The 24,403-nt window shown below is 41.0% G+C and overlaps 2 protein-coding genes across 2 annotated transcripts in view; both read left to right on the top strand.

The window, feature by feature from the left end:
• Positions 1–24,403, top strand: part of LOC128737859 (sodium-independent sulfate anion transporter) — a 98,932-nt gene that overhangs the window by 36,926 nt on the left and 37,603 nt on the right. The window lies entirely within an intron of this gene.
• On the top strand, positions 16,168–17,715 carry LOC128745724 (uncharacterized). The gene has a single exon (XM_053842803.1). The coding sequence runs from the start codon at positions 16,168–16,170 to the stop codon at positions 17,713–17,715; it is 1,548 nt and encodes a 515-aa protein (XP_053698778.1).

Raw genomic sequence — 24,403 nt, 5'->3', positions numbered from 1 at the left:
GAGCCTACTTTTCCCTCCGCAAGACGTTTCGATCTAGGAGCATACGCCGCCATACAAAGCTGACGATGTACAAAACGCTAATCAGACCGGTAGTCCTCTACGGACTTGAGACAGTAACTTTGCTTACGGCAGACATACGTGCACTTGCCGTTTTTGAACGAAAGGTGTTGCGGATTATTTTTGGCAGAGTACAAACGAAAAGCGGAGAGTAGGGGAGACGTATGAATCACGAGATACAGGTATTGCTTGGAGGGATTCCCATCGTACACCTGGCGCAAGTTGGGAGACTGTGGTGTGTAGTGAAATCCATTCTCTTCAAGAACCCCACCGGCACCAGGAATAGAGGGGCTCAACGTGCTAGTTGGCTCGACCAGGTTGAAGCCGACTTGTGTGTGTCGAGACGCGCAACGAATTGGCGACGAGTAGCCCAGGACCGAGTAAAAAGGAGAGGAATTCTTGCTACGGCAAGAGCCACCCCGACTCTCGGCTGAATAAGTAAGTTTAGCACCAATGATCAGGAAATATTTCTAGCAATTTTCCTAGTTCAGCACATTATTAATTTTCAATAGTTGGGGTCAATCCATGGACCACCATACTACTGTTTGTTTAAAGGTAATGCAAACTTCTGACGTTTATTGATTTCTTATTTTACTTTATTTTGCAATTACTTTAAATTGGTGTTACCAAAAAATCCTGTTTGTCAGTGAATCTAATACGACGACGTAGCACCCGAACTTAAGCAATACTAAATTACAAAGAGAGAAATCGTTCAGCTAATCTGTTGATAAATTGTTATTTCCAGTGTAGCTTCCAATGTGTTAGTTTTTTAAATTATGTAATGTGTTTTCGAGATTGGCATGGATGTGAAGTCGATTTTGTTCTGGTGTGCGAGTTCAAAACAATTTCTGGAACTGTTGAAAATCATAATTCGTTTTATTTCCGTTCCAGCTGATTCCATTGATGTGGGGTAGAACGCTAAGCAATATAACATGATGCATAAAAAATTGATGGAAACGAATTTTGCGCTTCAGGTGACATTGGAGCTCAATTCGAAATGATTTCTTTTATTATGTGTACACCACAATATGAAAAATAATCGTAATTCTTACAAAAATTTTACGAACTGCTTGATAGTTGACCTGGTTCAAGAAACTGTGAAACCTTTGAATATTCTATTCATACTTATCCTTTGATGAATGATTTTTATCCCTTTAACCTTCCTAATGCATTAGAAAAAAGTTACATATTATGCATTAAGGGTCGAAAACGACCCAAGTTTTGAAATTGCTCTCATTCATCCATTTTCAATCCGAATCTCGTTTTCTTTACCTCGTTTGAAAGCTATGGCCAAAAACTAGCACCCAAGGTATGTTGGGGAATATTTGTTGACTGATGGCCACTTCTGCGTCGGTTCCGGAACACCCACTACCAGGTCCCGGTGAACATTTTTATGTTTTGAGATAATTCATTTTACGGCACATCAAATCACATTGGCTTGACAAAATAAGATTAATGGAAGTGCAATGGGAACATTTTGGACCCAAGCGACCATTTCCTCATTGGTTCTGGAACATACGGTACCCGGTTTTTGAGGACAATTTTAAATTTTAGGATGATTTATCTTGCGACACGTCAAATTACATCAGCTTGATAACGTAAGACTATTGAAAGTATAATAAAGACATTTTGAAGGCAAATGGCTACATCAGCATTGGTCCCGGAACATCCGGTACCCGGGTTTTGGGGCCATTTTTGTATTTTAGGATAACCCATCTTGCGACACATCAAATCACATCGGCTTGATTAAATAAGACTGATGAAAATAAAATAAGGTCATTTAGAAGCCAAATGGCCATTTTACCACCGGTTTCGGAACATCCGGTACCTGGTTCCGCGGGATATTTTTGGATTATGAAATAATTCATTTTGTGGCACATCAAATCACAACGCCTTGATCAAATAAAACAGTTCCAAGAGGTATGGGGACCATTTGAAGACAAATGGCCATTTCATCATCGGTTCCGGAACATTGGGTGCACGGTTTATGAGAACATTTTTGGATAGGATAATTCATCATGCGCCACATCAAATCACATTGGCTTGATGAAATAACACTAATGGAAGTACAATGGAAAAATTTTGGAGCCAAAATTACCATTTCATCATCGGTTCCGGACTATCCGGTATCCGGTTTTTGGGGACATTTTTGGATTACAGGGTAATTCATCTGCCCCGAGTTACCCCGTTTTACGGTTCATTATAAATACCGGGTACCGGATTATATGCGACTAACGCCCCATTATACTTCCATTGTTGTTATTTTATCAACGCGATGTGATTTGAGGTGCCGCATGGTGAATTATTTCAAAAGCCAAAAATGTCCCCCGAAACTGGTACCGGATGACCCAGTACCGATGGTAAAGTGGCCATTTGGCTTCTAAATGACATTGTTTTACTTCCATCAGTCTTATTTTATCAAGCCGATGTGATTTGATATGTCGCATTATGACTTATCCTAAAATACAAAAATGTCCCCAAAAACCGGGTACCGGATGTTCCAGGACCGATGCTGATGTGGCCATTTGCCTTCAACATGTGTTTATTATACTTTCAATAGTCTTATGTTATCAATGTGATGAAATTTGACGTACCGCAATAGAAATCATCCTAAAATTCAAAAATGGCCTCAAAAACCAGGTACCGGATGTTCCGTAACCGATGGGGAAGTGGCCATTCGGGTCCAAAATGTCCCCATTGTACTTCCACTAGTCTTATTTTATCAAGCCAATGTGATTTGATGTGCCGCAAAATGAATTATCTCAAAATATAAAAATGTTCCCCGGGACCTGGTAGGGGGTGTTCCAGAACCGACGCAGAAGTGGCCATCAGTCAACAAATATTCCCCAACATACCTTGGGTGCTAGTTTTTGGCCACATCTTTCAAACGAGGTAAAGAAAACGAGATTCGGATTGAAAATGGACGAATGAGAGCAATTTCAAAACTTGGGTCGTTTTCGACCCTTAATGCATAATATGTAACTTTTTTTGCTGTGGCTCTTCTAGATGTCGCTGAAAGCTGAAACTCCCCCTCAATGCTAATTTTCCAAAGTTAGGAAAAGTCAGAAAATTTCAAGTCTCTAGCTCGTACCGTTACTGAGTATCAAGCTTTGTAAGTATGCCGATGGGTCGAAAACGACCCCAATGCGCTAGGAAGGTTAAGTTGAAATTAGTCGTCATCGATTCTGCCCATTTCGAAAGCAGTTTTTTTGTTTGAAACAAAAATTCTGTTCATGGAAATATATTCGCTGTGTTCAGATTGGCAAGAAAAATGCAGTACAGTGGACTCTCGTAAAAGTTAACTTTCTGAAAAGTTAATTGTTCAGAAAAGTTAAGCGAATATTGTCTCGTACAACACTCTAAAATGTTAATTTTTACCTTAACTTTCCCGAGAGTTTGAATTTATTGGTTGTCCAAGTGTTCGTTCAAACACGTGTGTTTTCCCTCTATCTTTATTTCTCATATTTCGGTTTATTGTCGCCTTTCCACAGTTTCACATAAAGTCGCAGAATAACTGAGATTAAATTAAATTCTTGTACTGGACAGATAACCAGTTTTTGATAACATACTGGAAAAGCGCAAACTCAGATTGAATTTTGAATGCAAAAGAAGGAATAGCAGGGAACAAAAAATAAGCGCGGACATTATCAAAACGTTGTCGTAGATTACGAAAAAACAAGAGTAAACTAGTATAATCGACTATTTTAAGCTTACTGAAAGGTACTAAGTATTTATAATTTTCAATGACTTATAGAACTACTTAGAAAAGTTAATATTTCGGAAAAGTTAATCGGCCCATTCCCCAATCGAGTAACTTTTCCGAGCGTCCACTGTATTTACATTTTTATGAACAGAATCCCGCTTTTGGGCCCAAAAACTGCTTCCGAAATTGGGCTCTCCGAAGAAAAGTTAATGACTGCTAATTTCCCGTTAAGCGCGAATTTGAGACAAACCAGCCTATGGCTGAAAGTCTCGTTAATAAAGAAAATTATTATTATTATGATTTCATAGTCTATGACTATGAAAAAGCTATATGTTTTTTTAGAACGGGTTTAAGTATTAGAATACGAAGTGTCACTTTTAAGTTAACGTTGCTCAACTTTTGTTCTTTGTAGGCCACATAAACTATGTTAGACTTTTTTGTATGCCAGAATGGCACTGAGTTCAAAGGCCGCTACGATTGTAGATCGTCTTTTTCCCAAAAGCTTTCCCTTACACAATTGTGTGGATTAGGGCATACAGGGTTATAGAGTAGGGCGGGGCATAAGTGCGATGTTTGAAGTTGTCATCAATTTTCGTGAGATATAAAGAAGGACAACAAGATAATATATTTTATAGTGATGCAGTAACTCAATGTCTTTACATTCAACAATAAATCATCTGCGGTAATAGCGTTTTGCAAAATAAATTCTTCTTTCTTTTGATCAAGTGCCGATTCGCACTTTTACCCCACTAGCGGGGCAAAAGTGCGAGTACCGCGGGGCAAAAGTGCGAAGCTCGAATTCATGAAATTAGCACAACAGTAGCTAACAAAACCATATTGTCTTCAATCTGCGTTATGTTCCGGGCAGGAATATTTTCAATTTGAACCTTTCCTATTTTGTGCTGGTGTAATGCAGTCTCCGTTAGATCGAAACTTTTGTCCAAGATCCAAACGTTTGTCTTTTGTTTCATCAGCGAAGAAACATTTTTTTCCTTCGGCCAACATCTGTAGAGCACACAGTTTATCGCAGATCTTCCATTACTAGTATCTGTAATATAGTGCCTAAAGCTGTATATAATTAGCTATAAATGTTTGCCTCGTCCATAAATCGCACTTTTGCCCCGTCCGTGAATCGCACTTTTACCCCGCTAGACATATTTTTGTAGATGCTTGACGGGGTTAGATTAAATTACGGAAAAGCGAAATATATTTTGTAAACTCTTTTCACCCTATTTTAAAAACAGATATGTGAGTGATGTAAAACACTGCTGCAAATTTTCAACAAGTAATATCCTCCTGTTGATATCGTATTTGCCGTATAACAAAAAATTACATCAAAACCGCCCTAAAACAACATTTGCACGTAACTCAGCAACTATGCTTCGTAAGCTACCAAAGTTTACGTTAGATTCAAGCTGTCAAAGTAGTCACCCATCCATGCCAATGTAGTCAATTTACTCGGAATCTTCACCGATAAATCATTGAATCGCACTTTTACCCGCATCGCACTTTTACCACTCCTTACTCTAATATTTTTTCTTAATTTTCCAATCGATTGGTGTGAATATGACTTAAAGAGTTCATTCAAAATCAAATTGCTTGAAACCTCAAAAATAGTAAAGAACTAAAGAACTTTTGAACAATACTTTTGCTTTGTTTAGAATAATCCGTGACTTATCATTAGTTATCAAGCTATTTAATATTCATTGTTGTTTTATTTGAAATGATCACGTACTTCTGTCTCTTTAAAAAGATGACATACGTATCAATAGAGCCGCTCATGAATTCTTTCTATCTCATTAGATTTATGACTGATAGAACATTTTGATGCTGTCATATAATATGCAAAGAATTTATCAGTCACGTATACAAATGTATGTTATAAGCTAATACGAAATTTAATTATTATTCATACTTGGCCTATTCAAAAGAACACATGAAGACATCGTGATTTGATGTATTATTACTTAAAAAAGTAGAATGGTCTGCGTTTTGGGATATTGTGTATCCAGCACTAAATTGGATTTCCGAAAAAACGGCTAACGATTTTTCTTCAGTGCCGTACATTAAACCTAGTGCCGGAAGTAGTGCGCTGTATAGCACGTCTCGTTTGCTATACAGCGCACTACTTCCGACACTAGGTTTAATGTACGGTACGGAAGATAAATCGTTTGCCGTTTTTTCGGAAGTCCAATTTAGTGCTGGCGACACAATAAAAACGTTGTTTGGCAGAGGAATACGAATTAGGTAGATACGGTTCCTCCCCTTAATGTTGATATTACGGAACTTTCTACAGATCTCGTGTATGAAGATACCAAATTTGAGCATTATCAGGTCGGATTGTATGCTTCAATTGAATACATCAGCAAACTATGAATTCTATTCTTAAAATATCTTAAATGACGAAACAGAATTCGTCCTGTTGTTTGTGGCTCAAGACATTCTTAGAACTTGCGGTTTTTCAATTATTACTTCAAAAAGTGTTAAATAAGTGTTAAATAACATGGAATAAATCAGATGGACAACATTCATTCATTCAACATACATTCATCATGAGTAATTATGATACTCTAAAATCCACCTACTACAGTGTGACACATATGTTTTCGAACACAAACAAAGTGACATATTTTTGTAAATAAAAGCTGAATTTCGAATTAACTAACTTAAATTCATCCAAAATATAAAATTCATATTCTTTGAGCTTCTGCTGCATGTACCGTCATATACAAAAGTCCAGAGGGCTCAAAGCAGGAGGACTTAGAGGCCATTCCTGTTTCGATATGAAATCCGTCGGATTTGCTTTGCATCACGTCTTCACAAGAATTGCAGTCTGGGCTGGAGTTCCATCCTGTTGAAAGCCGTAATCTTCTTCACCATACATTCCCCGAACGTAAGGTTTCAAATTTCTAGACAGTATTTTACATTAACTTTCACACCTTTATCAATAAATACAAGAGGAAGTTTCCCTTTCTTTGAAATGCCTCCCCATACCATCACCGCTGTAAATTTTGGTGTCGTACATTCAGTTTGCATTTTGAAACGTCTATAAGCGAAACCGACCACAACCGATCATTTTGAGAAAGATGCGGTGTTTGAAGAACAAATAACTTCAGAATAGAACACTTCTGAAACACCGTGCCGACAGAGCAGCAGTTTGCATCTTTTCTGCTATTTTTGTTTTGTTGCTTCCGTTAATCCATGGATTTTGCGTTTTTTGATCCAGATCCATTTTAGAAATTCGAAAAAGAGAGTTCCTTTTGATATTCAGCTGAACTGTCATTTTCCGTGCGGACCGGTCGCAACTGCGACTAATTCGTTCTCGAACAACCTTTTTGACCTCTACGGTTCTAGCGCTTCGTTTTCTTCCAGTTTTTACCGGTTTTCAACAGATCCCGTCTCGACAAATCTTTTTAGTGTTCAGTATACAAAACCTCTTTTTATGCCGTGATGTTTGAGGTTACGAAAAATAGTGTCGCATGTAGCACCGTTTCACAATTTATTTATTATCAACGACCGTAACTCAAGCTCTGGTGCACACCGAACGAAACACAATACGAAAATGAATCTACGTCAAGTGAGACTTAAGTCATGATGTCACACACACATGATCTTAGTTTGGGTAACCAACGTATTCTGGACCCCTCCAGCAGCTGTACATAATTTGGACACTTACAGCAAAATCAAATGGAAGTGTCCAAATTATGTACAGCTGCTGATGGGGTCCAAAATAGGTTGGTTACCCTAAGTCGCTGCAAGCCAAACATGATATTGTGTCACACTGTAAACATACTACAATGACTCAAGAATTTAGTCACTTGAAGATTGAATGGAATATTCTACGATTGCATTTGCATTGCCGTTTATCATGAATGTTCGATCGCTAGTTTTAATTACTTAATAACCGAGTATTTCTAGACCTTTCTGCGAAGATATTTGTAGATTTTGTTTTCCGTTATTTCAGCCTTTCTCACAACACAGTGATTTAAGTGATAGAACCTCTAATTAGTAATTAATTAGATAACAGAATCACGTTAGTTAGATTTGCTTCTGCATCAGTAAAATACAGTGAAGTCGCTGCTTACGCGGTATTTACGTGATTTGTTTTTTTATTCGATTTCATACTTGAAAACGATGCAAGTTATCAACTTGATTCCAATCACCGTTTAGGCCAAAAGCAACCGATGTATCGATTTACGATATCCAAAAATTTCAAAATAATTTTCCAGAAAAAAAACCAGGACTGCAAAAAAGTCGGTTTTTACGCGATTCCGCAGAAAACTTGGAACCGTAAAAAGCGACTCGAGTGTATAGTAGGTATGATCTGCAACAAATTATCCAACACTCTAGGCAATCGCTGTCACGGTCAAGTTCGGCAGGTGTTGCTCTCATAAGCTAGGCGTGGGAAAACAATGCTTTCAATCAGTTTGCAAAACAAAGCGAACGAGTGATTCGTGCGCATTTGATAAGACTGAGATAGAAATTTCCCTGTCTTTTTTTACAAGAGGAGAGAGTAAATGGGAAAGAAAGAGATAAAGGAGAGATTATGGGAGCTGGTGGGAAACACAGGGGATAGGACAAATGAATTGCATACAGCCTGATTGTAAATAAGATGATGATAATAAGAGAATAGCATGTTTAGGTAAGTCCGTTTGTTATTTTTCGATAAAACTCTGTGATAAAAACACATGAATTATTATGGCTTAATATGACCGCGATGCCATTTGGATAACTGTACTCACTTTGTTCTACGGCAGGTGTAACAGGCTATACCTAGTTGGATACAGGATACAATAAACTTAACACAATGCCCTACAGTTCAGTCAGAACCAATATCCAAGTAGGGTGCTAGATGAGTTTGGTGGGTCTACGTTTACTTTCCTGACGAAAGAACGAATAAATAGCAATAGAACCAATTTTGTTGCGAACCACATTCAAACTATTACTTGGTATTTATATTTATGGAGTGCCTCCTCATTATCGATAAAAATATATTGTAAGAAAAGCCCAATTTTTCCAAAAAACAAAAGTGCTCTTAGTTTTTCTTCCTGCTCTGAATAGGGCGAAGAGAAGAGATACATACAAAGATTTTTGTAAATAATTGCTGTCTGACCATGATAGACGAAGGAAATCTTGCATATGACGAAGTGCAGTTTTCGTATGACGAACTCCCGCTGGAGCATGAAAAATTGTTTCTCTAAGAAACGTAAGTTCCGAAATATTTGTCAGCCCAAATGGGAACACATGTACAGACAAAATTCATACAAGTGTCAGATTCATCTCGTGTGAAAAATTTCAGCATATGCGGATACAGTTCTTATTAGAAAAATTGAAATAAATCGTGCTTACATATGACGAAGAGGGTCCATCACCCTACGAATCTGAAATATCTAAACAATAGCCACTACTTGATGATAATAAAAAATTGATCACAGTTGTAAACAGTCATTATGTCAAAATGTCATAAAAACCGTTTTGTGTAAAGTTATTTTGCCATGCGCACTACTCATGGCAAGCAGATCACATGACGTTATTTTTCGCCACTAAATCTGCTTGAATCATGGTGAATGGTGAGGGTTGTGGATCTGTCTCTTCAAGCAAAGCTGGTAAACGGGGCTTTTTCAAATTATTTGTTTATCTTCAAGTTGATTATTTATCGTGAAAAATTGCACCATAAATATGCCATTGAAATGAAATAGCCATTTTCTCGTAGTGATATGAAATCTTTCAAATTTTATTTAAAAAGTGGGGGAGTTTGAAACTAGTTTTTGAACAAATTAAACACCGAAAATTGTAAATATTTTGATCAATTTACTAACTAACTATGTATCTGTTGAAAATATGTGCTTGAGTTGAGAATTATTCATGAGCGCAAAAATTGCAGTGTGTATAATAACTTTCCATTTTCCAGTTGTTTACTATCAAGATTGGTAGGTTATAATTTAAGGAACAAAAACTAACAAATCTCTCGTAAAATTGTCAAAATAACACTGGAGAAGTGAATCAAAGCTCTAATACCTGTTATATGAGTTTTGCAAGTCTATTAAAACTTTTGCAGAGAATTTCTTTCTGTGTGTGTGGAATTTATATATTAATTGGTCATTGAAATCAAGAATAAAGACGATTTTCGCTGCTGCACGTATTTTTGAAATTAAATAAAATTTAATTGCTTGTTGCAATTCTTTCTTTGACAATCACGATCATACTTACTTACTTACTTACTTACTTACTTACTTACTTACTTACTTACTTACTTACTTTAGCAGCCGAGAGCCGGGGTGGCTCTTGCCGTAGCAAGAATTCCTCTCCGTTGTACTCGGTCCTGGGCTACTCGTCGCCAATTCGTTGCGCGTTTCGACACACGTAAGTCGGCTTCAACCTGGTCGAGCCATCTAGCACGTTTAGCCCTTCTATTCCTAGTGCCGGTGGGGTTCTTGAAGAGAACGGATTTCACTGCACCGTCGTCCGGCATCCTTGCGACGTGGCCGGCCCGCCATAGTTTCCCAACTTTCGCCAGGTATACGATGGGAATCTCTCCAAGCAGTGCCTGTAGCTCGTGATTCATACGTCTCTGCCATTCTCTGCTTTCCGTTTGTACTGTACCAAAAATAGTCCACAACACTTTTCGTTCAAATATGGCTAATGCACGTATGTCCTCCGAAAGCATTGTTAGTGTCTCAAGTCCGTAGAGGATTGGTCTGATTAGCGTTTTGTACATCGTCAGCTTTGTGCGGCGGCGCATGCTCCCAGATCGAAGCATCTTGCGGAGGGAAAAGTAGGCTCACATAGGTATCGTTTACTTTACATACATGGTTAGGTTTATTGTAATTTCATGTACTTGTTCAAACGAATTGTTCGCTAGAAAGTTTGTTAGCGTTTTTTCAGATAATTATGAGCTTTTAATCAGTGTTGAAAAATTCATGGCAGCAAAAAACTCAATGAGATTTTAAGCACAAGAAACTTCAACTTTGATCAGAAGCGCCGAACTCACATATGAATTTCTCTCGCTATTATATGCGATGTCTCTGTTGCTATGCGATATGAACCAAATTCAGTTGTGAGCATTTTGCTTACTTCTTCCACAGCTGGCATTTCATACAACGAACCAGAGAGCGAAAGAGAATTAACCGCCAGAGAAAATATAAGCAGCGAAAAAAGCTAGCACATATTCATGAATGAAGATGGCAAACAAATTGGCAGAATTTACATTTTTCCTTCCCGGGAATCGACATTTTCTTAACTAGAAAGTAAAAAGCCTAATAAGAATTAGATAAACATGTAGTTTAAATGTGTATTTTAGTTTAACTTTACGATTAATTTAGAGATTCATTCTCTTACGCTCAGTCACAGTTACGTATCGCAGAGAATGCCTGTTGGGAGCACTGCACTGAGCGCAACTGACAGAGGACAGATTGCGGGAGGCGTTCTCAAGCGGACATTGACAGATTGGTATGCTCGATACAATGTAAACAAAAAACATAGATTAAAAGAAGGAAGAAAAGTGATGTAAAGAAAAGTTAAAATTGAACGGACATTTTGAAGTTAAAAGCGCTAAAAAGTGAGTTAAATAGAAAAGTTAAATTGTGCCTAGCTAGCGGTAAATTTAAAGAAAGTTAACTACCATTTTGTAGCAATATTTACTAGTGAGTAAGATACGCAGAAGAAGTGCTAGTTTTCGACTTATAACTAAATAAAGTTAAAACTTACAGCTAGAACAAATTAAAACCAAGCAGACGAATTAAAACTAGTGACGAAATAACACGGAACAGTTTAAAAGTTTGGAACGATTAGCTGGTTAAAAGGATTCTATCTGCAAGAGGGAATAACGAAACTAAAATTGTAAGTCCACATATAAAACGAAAAAGCTTAATCTAATACCATTTATTCTATAAATAAAAATATAGTTTGATCTGCTAGTATTATAAAGCCGATTCAGAAACGGTTTCGCTTCGTTCAAAAACAGTCCGAACAAAATCAAAAATTTTATCTCTCGGACATAACCTCGAAAGATGGCTAATTCGAAGTCCGGCAGCTGCCTTCTGTGTTCGGAAGTGGACACAAACGAAATGGTCCAATGTGACCAGTGCGACGGATGGGCGCATTACGGTTGTGCTGGAGTGAATGATACGGTAAAGGATCACCCGTGGAGCTGTCCGAAGTGCAGCAACTTTCTGCAAGTACCCAAAAAGAAAGGTGCTGCTGTCGCTACGTCGAAAAAGACCTCCACGGATGGAAAGAAGACAAGTTCGAAGGGAGAAACTGGCTCGGTGAGTAGTGCTGTTTTGACAATCGAAGAATCTTTGCGAAAGATGCAAGAAGAGATGGATGCCAAGGAGAAGGCCTTGGAGAACGAGCGCATTCTACGTAGGAAACGGCTCGAAATGGAACGTGCGATGAAGGAGAAGGAATTAAGCCTGGAGAGAGAACTACGCCAAATGGAATTGGACCAAGAGCGGGAGTTACGGGCAGATCAGCTGAAACAGGAGCAGGAATTGCTGAACCAGCGCCTGAAGGAAGAGGAAGAGTTTCTCAAAAGGCGAAACAAGCTGCGTGAACAGTTCAAAAATGCAAAAAAGGTACTGGTTGAAAACTACGGCGGTACGGGGCGTGAAAAGGACGAAGATCATAAAGAGGATGAAGATGAAGAAGAAGGCGCTGTTGGTGGAATTCCGGATGAAGAAGAAGAGGAAGACTTTCATCGGAAGGTAGAGGATTGGCTCGATAACCAGAAGCTTCAACAGAAACCTGTGGTGTCTGGTGCCAAGGCAAAAAAGGGGCCCTTGCCCCCTCCCACTTTACCGAAAAACCCGAGTGCAAATCGTCACAATATTCCAAATAATGAGGATCCGTTCGAACGATTGACTCGCGATGAACGGAACTTATTAGAAGGGCTGTTGGATCGTACACGAAACGTGTCGAGGCAGGAACCGGTAGGGCTCTCCCAAGCGCAAATATCCGCTCGACAGTCCATTTCCAAGCAGTTACCGGTGTTTAGGGGCGAGGCTGAACTCTGGCCGATTTTCATCAGTAGCTATGAGTATACCACCGAAGCGTGTGGATTTTCTAACCTGGACAATTTAAAGCGCCTGCAGGACAGCCTAAAAGGGGATGCTCTAGAAGCCGTGAGAAGTCGGCTGGTCCTCCCTGACTCGGTTCCCGATGTAATCCGCGATCTCCAGAATTTGTTCGGGAGGCCTGAGAAGCTTTTAAAAACGCTGCTGATGAAAGTGCGCCAGGCCAAGTCACCAAGAGCTGACCGTTTAGAAACATTCATACATTTCGGTATAACGGTCAAGCAGCTCTGCGACCACTTAGAAGCTGCGAAGCTCGTGGATCATTTGAGCAACCCCATGTTGGTCCAAGAGCTTGTGGATAAGCTCCCTCCAAACTACAAGCTGGATTGGGTCCGCTACAAACGGAACCAAGTCGGCACTCCGTTAAGGATCTTTACCGAATTCATGAACGGTATTGTTTCCGATGTCTCCGAGGTCAGTGAATTCTCCACTCACGATCTTCACGATCACAGTGAACGTTCCGCGCGAGCGAAGCAGAACAAGAAGGAGTTTGTCCACGTCCACAACTCCTTCCCCGGCAAAAGGGAAACGACGCCGAATGTGAAAAGTGAAAAGCCGTGCTGGGTGTGTAAGAGGACTGATCACAAGATCAGATTTTGCGATGATTTCCGAAAATTAAACATCGCAGAACGTCTGAAGCTGGCCGAAAGGTTCAAGTTGTGTGAACTGTGCCTTAATAACCATGGAAAGAGCCGCTGCAACTTTAAGATTCGCTGCAACGTAGGAGACTGTCAAGGAGGACATAATCCGCTTTTGCACCGTTCCGAAGAAATTGTTCAGATAATGGAGGTCCAGTGTAATGCTCACAACCGCCTAAATCGCTCCGTGTTGTTTAGGATGCTACCGGTTACGCTTCACGTCGGGAACCGAGGACTGGATATCCTTGCATTTTTGGATGAGGGGTCCTCCATTACCCTGGTAGAGGATTCTATCGCCAACAAGTTGAAGATCAACGGAACAGCTGAGCCGTTAGTCGTCACATGGACTGGAAACATGAAGCGCTTCGAGAACGGTTCTCGGAAAGTGGATCTGATGGTATCCGCTAGAGGCTCAACCGAGCAGTTCCCGCTACGAGAAGCTCGCACCGTTGCGGAACTCATTTTGCCTAAACATGAGATGCAATTCCGCGAGATCGCGCCACGCTATCCCCACTTACAGGGCCTGCCGGTTGAGGATTATGACGCAGAAGAACCGAAAATGATGATCGGGTTGGACAACATGCACGTATTCGCTCCGCTCGAATCTAGGGTTGGTAGACCGGGCGAGCCTATCGGTGTTCGATCGCAATTAGGCTGAACAGTCTACGGACAGGAGAACCAGTGTTCGTTGTCGAGTGCGGTGGTGAATTTTCACGCAGTGGAGCCAGTGAGCAACCAGGCGTTGCACGATATGATTCGCAGCCAATACGTGATGGAGGAAGCAGGAGTTACACCGGCCGGAATTCCGGAGTCGGCCGAAAACGAACGTGCTCGTGAGATTCTTCAAAGTACGACGGTTCGTGTTGGATGTCGTTTCGAGACAGGGCTCCTGTGGCGCGATGACGAGCGGAAGTTCCCTGACAGTTATCCGATGGCTGTGCGCAGGATGCAAGCATTGGAGAGGAAGCTGTTAAAAAACGAGGCGTTGCGGCAGAATGTGGAGAAGCAGATCACCGACTATCAGTTGAAGGGTTACGCGCACATTGCTACGCTGGCTGAACTCGTCGACACCAATCCAGCAGCGGTATGGTATCTACCCCTTAACGTTGTGACGAACCCTAAGAAGCCGGGAAAGGTGCGCCTTGTGTGGGACGCAGCTGCAACAGTAAACGGCGTTTCCCTGAATACAGAACTGTTAAAGGGGCCTGATATGCTGACGTCTCTCCCGGCAGTAATTCAACGCTTTCGTGAGCGTAGCGTCGGATTTGGTGGTGACATACAGGAAATGTACCACCAGATCCGGATCAGAGCGGAGGATAAACAGGCGCAACGGTTCCTGTATCGTCCTTCAAGTAACGACAAACCGCAGGTGTTCGTCATGCACGTGGCGACTTTCGGATCGACTTGCTCACCTTGCTCTGCGCAATTCATCAAGAACTTAAACGCAGAGGAGCACGCGGAGCAGTATCCGGAAGCGGCGGTAGCGATTGTGGAAAACCATTACGTCGACGACTATTTCGACAGTCTAGACACGGCTGAGGAGGCAATTAGGAGAGCCCAGGAGGTGAAAGCTATCCATTTCCGTGGCGGTTTCAACATCCGAAACTGGGTCTCAAATTCGTCGGAGTTTCTGCGAGAGATGGGAGAGCAACGCGACAGCAGCGCGGTGCACTTTCACCAGGACAAGCAAGCCGAAACAGAACGGGTGCTCGGGATCGTCTGGGATTCTAAAGAAGATGAGTTTTCCTTCTCCACCATCACCAATGCAGGATTCCAGCTGAAGATCTCAGGCGAAGTGCGGCCAACGAAAAGGAACGTTCTCAGCTGCGTCATGGCGATGTTCGATCCGTTGGGCCTACTAGCACCGTTCACGATATCCGGAAAAATGTTGATTCAAGACTTGTGGAGGACCGGGTGTGAATGGGATGAGCAAATCGACGACGAATCGATGGAGAAATGGATGCGGTGGGTTGAGTTGCTGCCGACGATTGCGGAGATCAGGATTCCGCGAAGCTATTTCGGGAAAGCGCACTCTCAACAAGTGAAAGACCTGCAGCTTCATATATTCACCGATGCTGGAGAGAAGGCGTACGGGTGCGTAGGATATTTTCGTGCCATCGTCAACGAAGAGATCGTTTGTGTGCTGGTGATGAGTCGTACCAAGGTTGCCCCGCTGAAGCAACTGAGTATTCCACGGCTAGAACTGCAGGCTGCAGTGCTGGGCGCCAGGTTAGTGCGCACCGTTCAAGAGAGCCACAGTTACAAGATCCAGCAAACGTTCCTCTGGACCGATTCGCGGACGGTCTTGTCTTGGATTAGATCGGATCAGCGGAGGTATAAGCCATTCGTCGGTTTTCGCATTGGAGAAATCCTCAGCCGTACGAATCTGTGCGATTAGCGTTGGACACCGACGAAACTAAACGAGGCAGACAGACTTACGAAGTGGAGGCGTGATGCAGAGTTGGAATCGAAGAGTAGCTGGTTCAAAGGGCCCAGTTTTTTGTACCAAGACGAGGCGAACTGGCCGCAGCAAACTGCGCCGGTCAACACGAACGTAGAGCTCCGGGCGCAGTTCCTGTTTCATGACGTGGTTGTGCAGGACACTCTGGTCGACGTCCATCGGTTCTCCAAATGGAATGTGTTAGTGAGAACGGTGGCTTGCGTATGCAGATTTGGGTCCAACTGTCGAAGGCGGATGAAGGGCAATCCGATCGAAACCTTGAAGGCGACGAAGAACCAGGCGAAGTCGTTGATGTCGGTGAGGTGGTCAGCAGTACGTACACCGTTGAAGCAGGAGGAATTCGGGCAGGCGGAGCGGTATCTATTACGAGCGGTTCAGGCCGAAGCGTTCGGGGATGAGTTGAAAACCTTGTTGAAGAATCGAAACAGACCTACGAGTGAGTGGATAGTCTTGGAGAAGTCGAGCCCACTGTACAAGTTGACGCCACTAGTCGACGAAAACGACGTGATTCGGATGGAAGGACGTACGGAGAAAGCCGAATTGTTACCATTCGATCTGCGCTTTCCGGTGATTCTACCGAAAGACCACCATGTGACGGAGTTGATCGTGCAGCACTACCACGAACGCTTCGGGCACGGTTATCGAGAAACGGTTAAAAACGAGATTCGGCAGCGGTTCTACATTCCAAAGGTCGGTACGGTGGTGTACAAAGTATCGAAAGCGTGTCAGTGGTGTAAAGTCCATCATAGTCGTCCACGGGTGCCGAGGATGGCAGCTTTACCGGTACAGCGTTTGCAACCCTATCGGCGACCGTTCAGTTTCACCGGAATAGACTACCTCGGCCCAGTTAACGTTACGGTAGCGCGTCATAGCGAAAAGCGCTGGATAGCCGTGTTCACCTGTTTCGTGACACGCGCTGTTCACCTGGAAGTGAGTGCTAGCCTGACCACACAGTCGTGTTTGATGGCTATTCGTCGCTTCATGCATCGTAGAGGGCCACCGCAAGAGTTCTTCTCCGACAACGGGACTAACCTGAAAGGTGCAAGCAAGGAGCTGACAGGGATGATCAACGATATCAACAGCGACTGCGCGGACGAGTTAACCGACGCGCGGATGCAGTGGTCATTCAACCCACCAGCTGCCCCCCACATGGGTGGGGTATGGGAGCGATTGGTCAGATCGGTTAAGGAGGCGTTGGAAGCATTGAACGACGGGAAGCGGTTGACAGATGAAATTCTACACACGTCAGAAACAGCAGCAGAAGATATGATTAACTCGAGGCCGCTGGTGTACGTTTCGCAGGAGACAGTTGAGGCAGAAGCACTCAGTCCGAACCACTTTCTGCGAGGTGTTTCACCGAACGAGCCACAGATGGTTCCCCCTCCACCGCACCCTGCTGAAGTGTTGCGGGATGCATATAAGCGTTCGCAAGAGTTGGCGCAGGAGATGTGGGGCCGATGGATCAAGGAGTACGTGCCGTCGTTGAACCAGCGGTCGAAATGGCACGGTGAAGCGAGAGTGCTGAAGAAAGGCGACCTAGTCTACGTAGTCGAGGGGTCCAAGCGAAGATCCTGGGTACGTGGAAGAATCGAGGAGGTCATCCCGGCGAGTGACGGCCGCGTTCGGCAGGCCTTGGTCCGGACGAGCAGTGGTTTGTTTCGGCGAGCTGTGGCGCAGTTGGCTGTGATCGAGGTTGGCGAAGAAGATGGTGGTAAAGCCAGACCGGAAGTGGCCTCCGGACTAGGTTTACGGGCCGGGGAAATGTTGGGAGCACTGCACTGAGCGCAACTGACAGAGGACAGATTGCGGGAGGCGTTCTCAAGCGGACATTGACAGATTGGTATGCTCGATACAATGTAAACAAAAAACATAGATTAAAAGAAGGAAGAAAAGTGATGTAAAGAAAAGTTAAAATTGAACGGACATTTTGAAGTTAAAAGCGCTAAAAAGTGAGTTAAATAGAAAAGTTAAATTGTGCCTAGCTAGCGGTAAATTTAAAGAAAGTTAACTACCATTTTGTAGCAATATTTACTAGTGAGTAAGATACGCAGAAGAAGTGCTAGTTTTCGACTTATAACTAAATAAAGTTAAAACTTACAGCTAGAACAAATTAAAACCAAGCAGACGAATTAAAACTAGTGACGAAATAACACGGAACAGTTTAAAAGTTTGGAACGATTAGCTGGTTAAAAGGATTCTATCTGCAAGAGGGAATAACGAAACTAAAATTGTAAGTCCACATATAAAACGAAAAAGCTTAATCTAATACCATTTATTCTATAAATAAAAATATAGTTTGATCTGCTAGTATTATAAAGCCGATTCAGAAACGGTTTCGCTTCGTTCAAAAACAGTCCGAACAATGCCTATGCTGTTCAACAACGAATTTGTATGTATAGGTGTATAGCTCCGGGGAGCAGTTGAAGCAAAGCAGAATATGATCCAGAGGGAAGAAATATGTGTGAGTTTTGTGCTTCTTGCTATGAAAACAGAAAAACTCACGCGTGAGTTTTTTCTGCATAGAATCAAGTTGACATGATTCACAGTTGATTTCGATTTTTGATGAGTTTTGAGATTTCAAGTTTTTAACATCACTGCTTTTAATTGGAGATTTATGTTGGAAAAAGTATTTTTTTTTGGATAAATGACCACCATTCCGGCAATTTTTCGAATTTTCAAAAACTGCTATGTAACCATGTAGGCAGGGTTGATTTGCTCTCTCTCTCTTTACTGCTTTTTTGCTCTTTTGACTACAGTGCCTCAGCCAAACAGAATTCGAAAAAGTGATTTATAGGACAAGTGTACAGTTACTTGTTATATTATTGAAGAAAGTATAGTTTAATATTTTGTATGTATAGCGTTACAGAGCTGCAATGCCATTGATAGCAAAAAGAGTGCTCTTTTGGCTACCAGTGGGGTATTAGCTCCATAACACCAAAAATATAAAAGGTAAAACTATACTTTCACCAACAATATTGTAGACAATATTCAAAACGATCATTGAGATCCGTTCTCCGATACTCCGTTGGTTCCCGGCACGTACCATCAGCAAAGAATTATGTTCTATAGAACATCCACGCAACCAGCAGGCAACAGCATAATAATGACTATTTTTGCATCCAAAAAATACACATCATCGCTGTATGTAGGTACCGTAACCAATAACCAAAATATCGCAACACTTAATTGCAATTCAAGCATCCGAAAAAGAATCACGAAAATCCATTATTTTCGGACCTTCCAGCGTAGGGTTCCCCTTAAATAAGATAACTAGTAAATACCAAATCGTAATACGCATTACGATTATCGTTCATAAATATACAAAGATCGGGGTTTCATCACGGAGTTGTATAGCAGTATGAAGTTTGTCGCGTAATTGTTGATATAGATGAAATGTTTAAAACTATTCCCCACTGCGTATGTCCACTAGCGTGCTCATGCTGAGGTACATTGGGGCACGTGCCTCACTCTCTATAAAAAATTTAATGTATAACAAAATAATTTCTCAATATGCAACCGGGAGGCCCGGAGTTGTCAATTCAGTAGCCCTGTATTGAATAATAAGCTATAAGAAAATAATTACGTTAAAATAGATTTTAACTCAATTTTCAAGTAAAAATTGGAGTTTAAATTCAAGTCAATTTTTATGTCCAATCACAAGTCCAATTTTAATGTCCTATTTTAAAGCTAATTTCTAGCCTAATTCAAGTCCACTTTCTAACCCAATTTCATGTCCAATTCCCAGTCTAATTGCAAATCAAATTTCAAGTTCAATTTCAAAGTTCAATTCTACTCAAAGACTCAAAGGTTGTGACAGACGTAGAAAAGATCAGTTATTCTACGATTACTTGGTAATTTTATATTCAAAACTTGTTTTTGAAAGGTCGGTGTCGCACCTTCTGTTTAGCTCTGCCCAAGGAACAAAACGGCAGCACTTAAGAGACTAGATGTGGAATAAGAGTTGTCTAGTAGCATCCAGTGCTGAATAAACGAATTTGCTGAAGTACATGCTGTGTAAACGTCATATCCCAGATTTTCTCTAGCTTCTAACCAACATCTACAGTTGTTATGTTAGTGTGGAACAAAAGTTGATTGAACGTTGTACAATTGTATCAACTGCACCGCTAAAAGCAAGTGTGGAATACTGGTCGCTTAAAGGCATCGAAGAGAATGCATGTCGAATAAGCGCTGTGCAAACGCATCAGCAGCACCGCTAAGAGAGGTGGAATAAGAGCCACCTGAGGACAACCAATAACATAAACAACACTTCGAAATTATTATTAGATCCTCTTTATTACACATGTCAGGAAACAAATAAATTACTCAGCTTTTTTCAATTTTAAAACAAACTTCTCGCCCTTAAAAACTATATTCGTACGAAGAAACTTTCCGAAATCCTACCGCATACATTTCGTATAGCAGGAGAACTGGAAACGATACATGTCTCAATTTCGTACGTTTCGTCGATAGCTCCGTCAAAACTATACTTTACAATGCCAATCAAAAGAGCCGTGGGGAAGAAACACTTGGTCTTGGGACCAACGATTCCATTGCGGGATCATTGTATACTAGACCTGCGAATCCAAATCGTTCATACAAATCGCTGGGTAGTAGATTTACACAGCACCATCAAACACCTACAAAAAGTACTCAAATTTTCGACAATTTACACTCTGTTTATTTATCGCTCTGAAAGTTATAACTAAAACAACTGTGGAATAGGAATGGAATAAGAGTAGAATTAATGTTGCGGAAACGTATCAGCAGCAATGCTAAGAGCGGGTGTGGAATACCGGTTGCTTAAAGGCAACGATGGAAATGCATGTCTAATAAACGTTGTGCAAACGCATCAGCAGCTCGTCAGCAGCATTGCTGAGAGCAAGTGTGAAATAAAAGTGGAATAAGTGTGGAATGAGTGTTGCGCAAACGTATCAGCCGCATTGTTGAGAGCAAGTGTGGTGAAAGAGTGGAATAAGAGTGGAATGAATGTTGCGCAAACGTTGCTAAGAGGAAGTCTTTAATAAGAGTCTAATAATTGTAGTACAAACACAAACGTATCAGCAGCAGCATCACTAAGAACAGGTGTGAAATAAAAAGTGCTTGATGGTAGCCAATAACACCAATAACTTGAATGACACTTTGAACTTTACACTTTATACTTCTTATACATATTATTCCCACTTTATTTTTTTGATAGATTAATAGAAAAAAATATATCCCAGAAATATTTTTTTCGCAAGTGGAATAATACAACAGTAAACTTATACTACCGACTCAACTGAGTTACTCGTAATGGATTCGCTAAACGAGATGAATCCAGTGGCGATGCCACCACTGCTGGTAGTGCCGCAATTGCATGGCCAGCTCCCGCTGCCGCTGCGCGAAAACCCCACTCCTTCTCGTGCCATCCGCTGCTGTGTTTTTGGATGAAAAACCTTAAATCCGACGCGATGACAATTAGATGTGCACAGACAGCGAGCGGCCTACAGCAGCAATAAGCTCCGGACTATCGGAGATGACGGAGTGACAAAAGTAATCCTCCTCTGCGGCACTAGCACGAACCTGCTGCTAACTAATCACAAATGAACAACCGCAAACATTGTTCGCAGCTAGTACAAATAGTTTATAACTGTTTAATTTGTGCTGAATAAAGGTTTCAGGCGTAATTTTATACAGCAGGTGCCTAACATGATTTAAGAAGCTACTCTTCAGCGCTTAAATATCTTTTAGCCGAGGTTTGTTTCTCGCTTGACAAACTTAAACTTGTAAATCTACATCGGCTAAAAACTCGACGCCTGTCATATGTCAGATTATCTCAGATGCGTTCGTCGACGGCTTCCGACATACAGGATGTAAGTTCGAATCTGGATGAGTGAAAAAGCAAAATAGCGGGCTAGATGAATTTTGAGACAATCAATGATTTCCTACTTTGTCTCTCATTATAAATCATAATAATAATATAAATACAAAAATGGACATGAAAGTAACGAAACCCACAAAATAAAATAAATACTTCCTGCATATTTTTTTCTTTTTGCTTGTTTAAATGTTGAACTGCTGTGGAATAAACGTAGCTTCAGTGCCATCAGCAGTAGTTTAATAAACATACCTATACGTACTGAATAAACGTTTTACTATGCGTTGCACAACAGTCATACAAACGCATCTTCCACGCCCATAACCAGCACTGTGCTGTTTAAATTCTCCAAAACCCACTGGATAAGCATTGAACAGAGGTGTTTAGACATATTTGAAAAGCAGCTATACAGCATATGCTGAATAAAAGCTGTCGGTTAAACGTTTAATAAGCAAAAATTGTTCCTTGGGTGGGCACGCCAAAGCGTATGACGCTTCTAAAATAGTAAGTACGTATAAGTGCATATGGTTTTGTGCATCGAATACGATATTGTAGGATAAATATCGGTACGTAATTCTCATTTGCAAATTAAACTTTACGGTATGCGCGTGATAACTGAAAAATGATGTGAGCCTTGATTGTAACGTAAGAAAATACGATAAATCTATTCAAAACTCCACGCGTGAAAGTATTGCAAGTAATCTTACCGTCGCTAGTTACACCGGCTGACGGTGTTTACTTCGAAAATACAGGTTTATAACTCACACATGAAAGTAGATACTTTTATAAATACAAACTTTAAGCATTTCTCCAACTTTGTCAATCATTGGGACCGTGTCTCAGATTTAATCTTAAACTTTTTTTGCACACGTCTTGTTCTATATGTAGGCAAATCCTAAAAGGCTACAGATGGTTCCGAAGTCAGCATACCGGTATAGTTATTTCATTGGTTTTGCAACTGAATGAATCAGTGATGAATTGAATGCATTCAGTACGTTGCAACTTGCAGTGAAAACCGTCCTAAGCGACATCGGGCTAACACGTGCGACAGAATCTAATATGAGTGAGTATAAATGATCGATATCATCCAGATGAAATTGATAAGGCGTTCCGGAAGCAGATTAAAATCACCGCTATAGTGAAAGCCGTTTGATTACCGTTTGTAACCGCCCCAATGTCAATCTTACAGTGTGACGGGTTGCGGTGTGTACGTGTGTCGTTTGTATGATTATAAACAGCGGTTAACCGGTACAGACTTTTGCATTAATCAATTATGTCAGGCACGTGATGAACTCGCAATGGTAAGAGTTTAAAGTAATAGGGTTTGCAGCCAAACGATGTTCTACTGCTTTATTTGATCAAATATTGGGACTGATAAATTGTAACGAAAATGCACATGCATGATCATCAACAAGTTTAGAAAAGAGGATAGATAAAACCAAATTATTTTGCTAACTTTCCCCATCACTTTCGAAACAAAATGATCGGAAATTCTGTTTTAAGTAACCCTAACAGATGCTTAGCCGGTTTTGAGCGATAGAGTTGAAACTACAGGGAGGATTGTGCGGACTCTGTTGTCAATAAGCGGTGAGTCATGATAGTAGGTGGATTGCTAGCCATTGAGAAACTTGACGTCGTGCATTTTCCGTTGCGCGTGGAGTATCACACCGATTCGGTTTTTTATTGTATGTATGTATCAGGTATTTACGGCAAAGAGCACGTTTAACTAAATAGAAGAAGATGATAGTTATATCTGTTTAATGCTAGCAAGAAACCGATTGTTTGAGCTGAGTTGCGGAGTTTTACTATAAGCAGTTCTGCTTCAATAGTTCAATGGAATGCAACAAAAAAAATTGTTGCTAAGTATAAATTTCAGACAAAAAAATTTAACGATAATGTTCTAAAATTTATTACTCTTTTCGTCGCGGATTATTTCAATAATTGTTTACGATGAAGTCGTCGCTCAATCCAAAACTGCTGCATTCCAATTGGGGTCATAATACGCTCTTTATTGTAACTAGTGAAACCAACTGGGTAGAGTGGATAATGAGCGGTATCTAGTAGAATTTGAGGAACCTAGTATCACAGAACAGAAGTGGAAGTCCGAACGATTCGGCGATCAAAACTGGTAACAGAGTCTTTTTACCACAAAGGTTTAGAAATTGGTCGAAAAACACGAAATTGTTCCGAGACCCGTAGGGCCGAATCACATAAACCAATCGATAGAGCTCGACAAACTGAGCAATGTCTGTGTGTGTATGTGTGTATGTGTGTGTGCAGCTCATTTTCTATCGCCTGTTTCTCGAAGGTGGTTGAACCGATTTGAACGCTTTTACTTTTGTTTGAAAGGTATTATTGCCTAGTACATCACTATTGAATTTCTTTGCGGTCCGCCGTTTCGTTTAAAAGTTATAACCAAAAATGTGAAAACTACGTGACATGTGTTTCTCCGGAACGACGCAACCAATTTTAACGATCTTAGTACCAAACAAAAGCTCTTGCTATTACTAATTTTTTTACCAAGTTTTATTGAAAATGGACAAGCAGTTTAAAAGTTAGCCTTAAAAAACTTGTGTTGACTAGGTAGAAATGATCGCCTGTTTCTCAGAGATG

The sequence above is a fragment of the Sabethes cyaneus genome, chromosome 1 (genome assembly GCF_943734655.1).
Source record: "Sabethes cyaneus chromosome 1, idSabCyanKW18_F2, whole genome shotgun sequence".
NCBI lineage: Eukaryota > Metazoa > Arthropoda > Insecta > Diptera > Culicidae > Sabethes > Sabethes cyaneus.
This window is presented reverse-complemented; position numbering and strand designations above follow the sequence as displayed.

What these genes read in the sequence shown, in the direction of transcription:
- LOC128745724 (XM_053842803.1), top strand. Translation starts at nt 16,168, where the DNA reads ATGAAGGGCAATCCGATCGAAACCTTGAAGGCGACGAAGAACCAGGCG.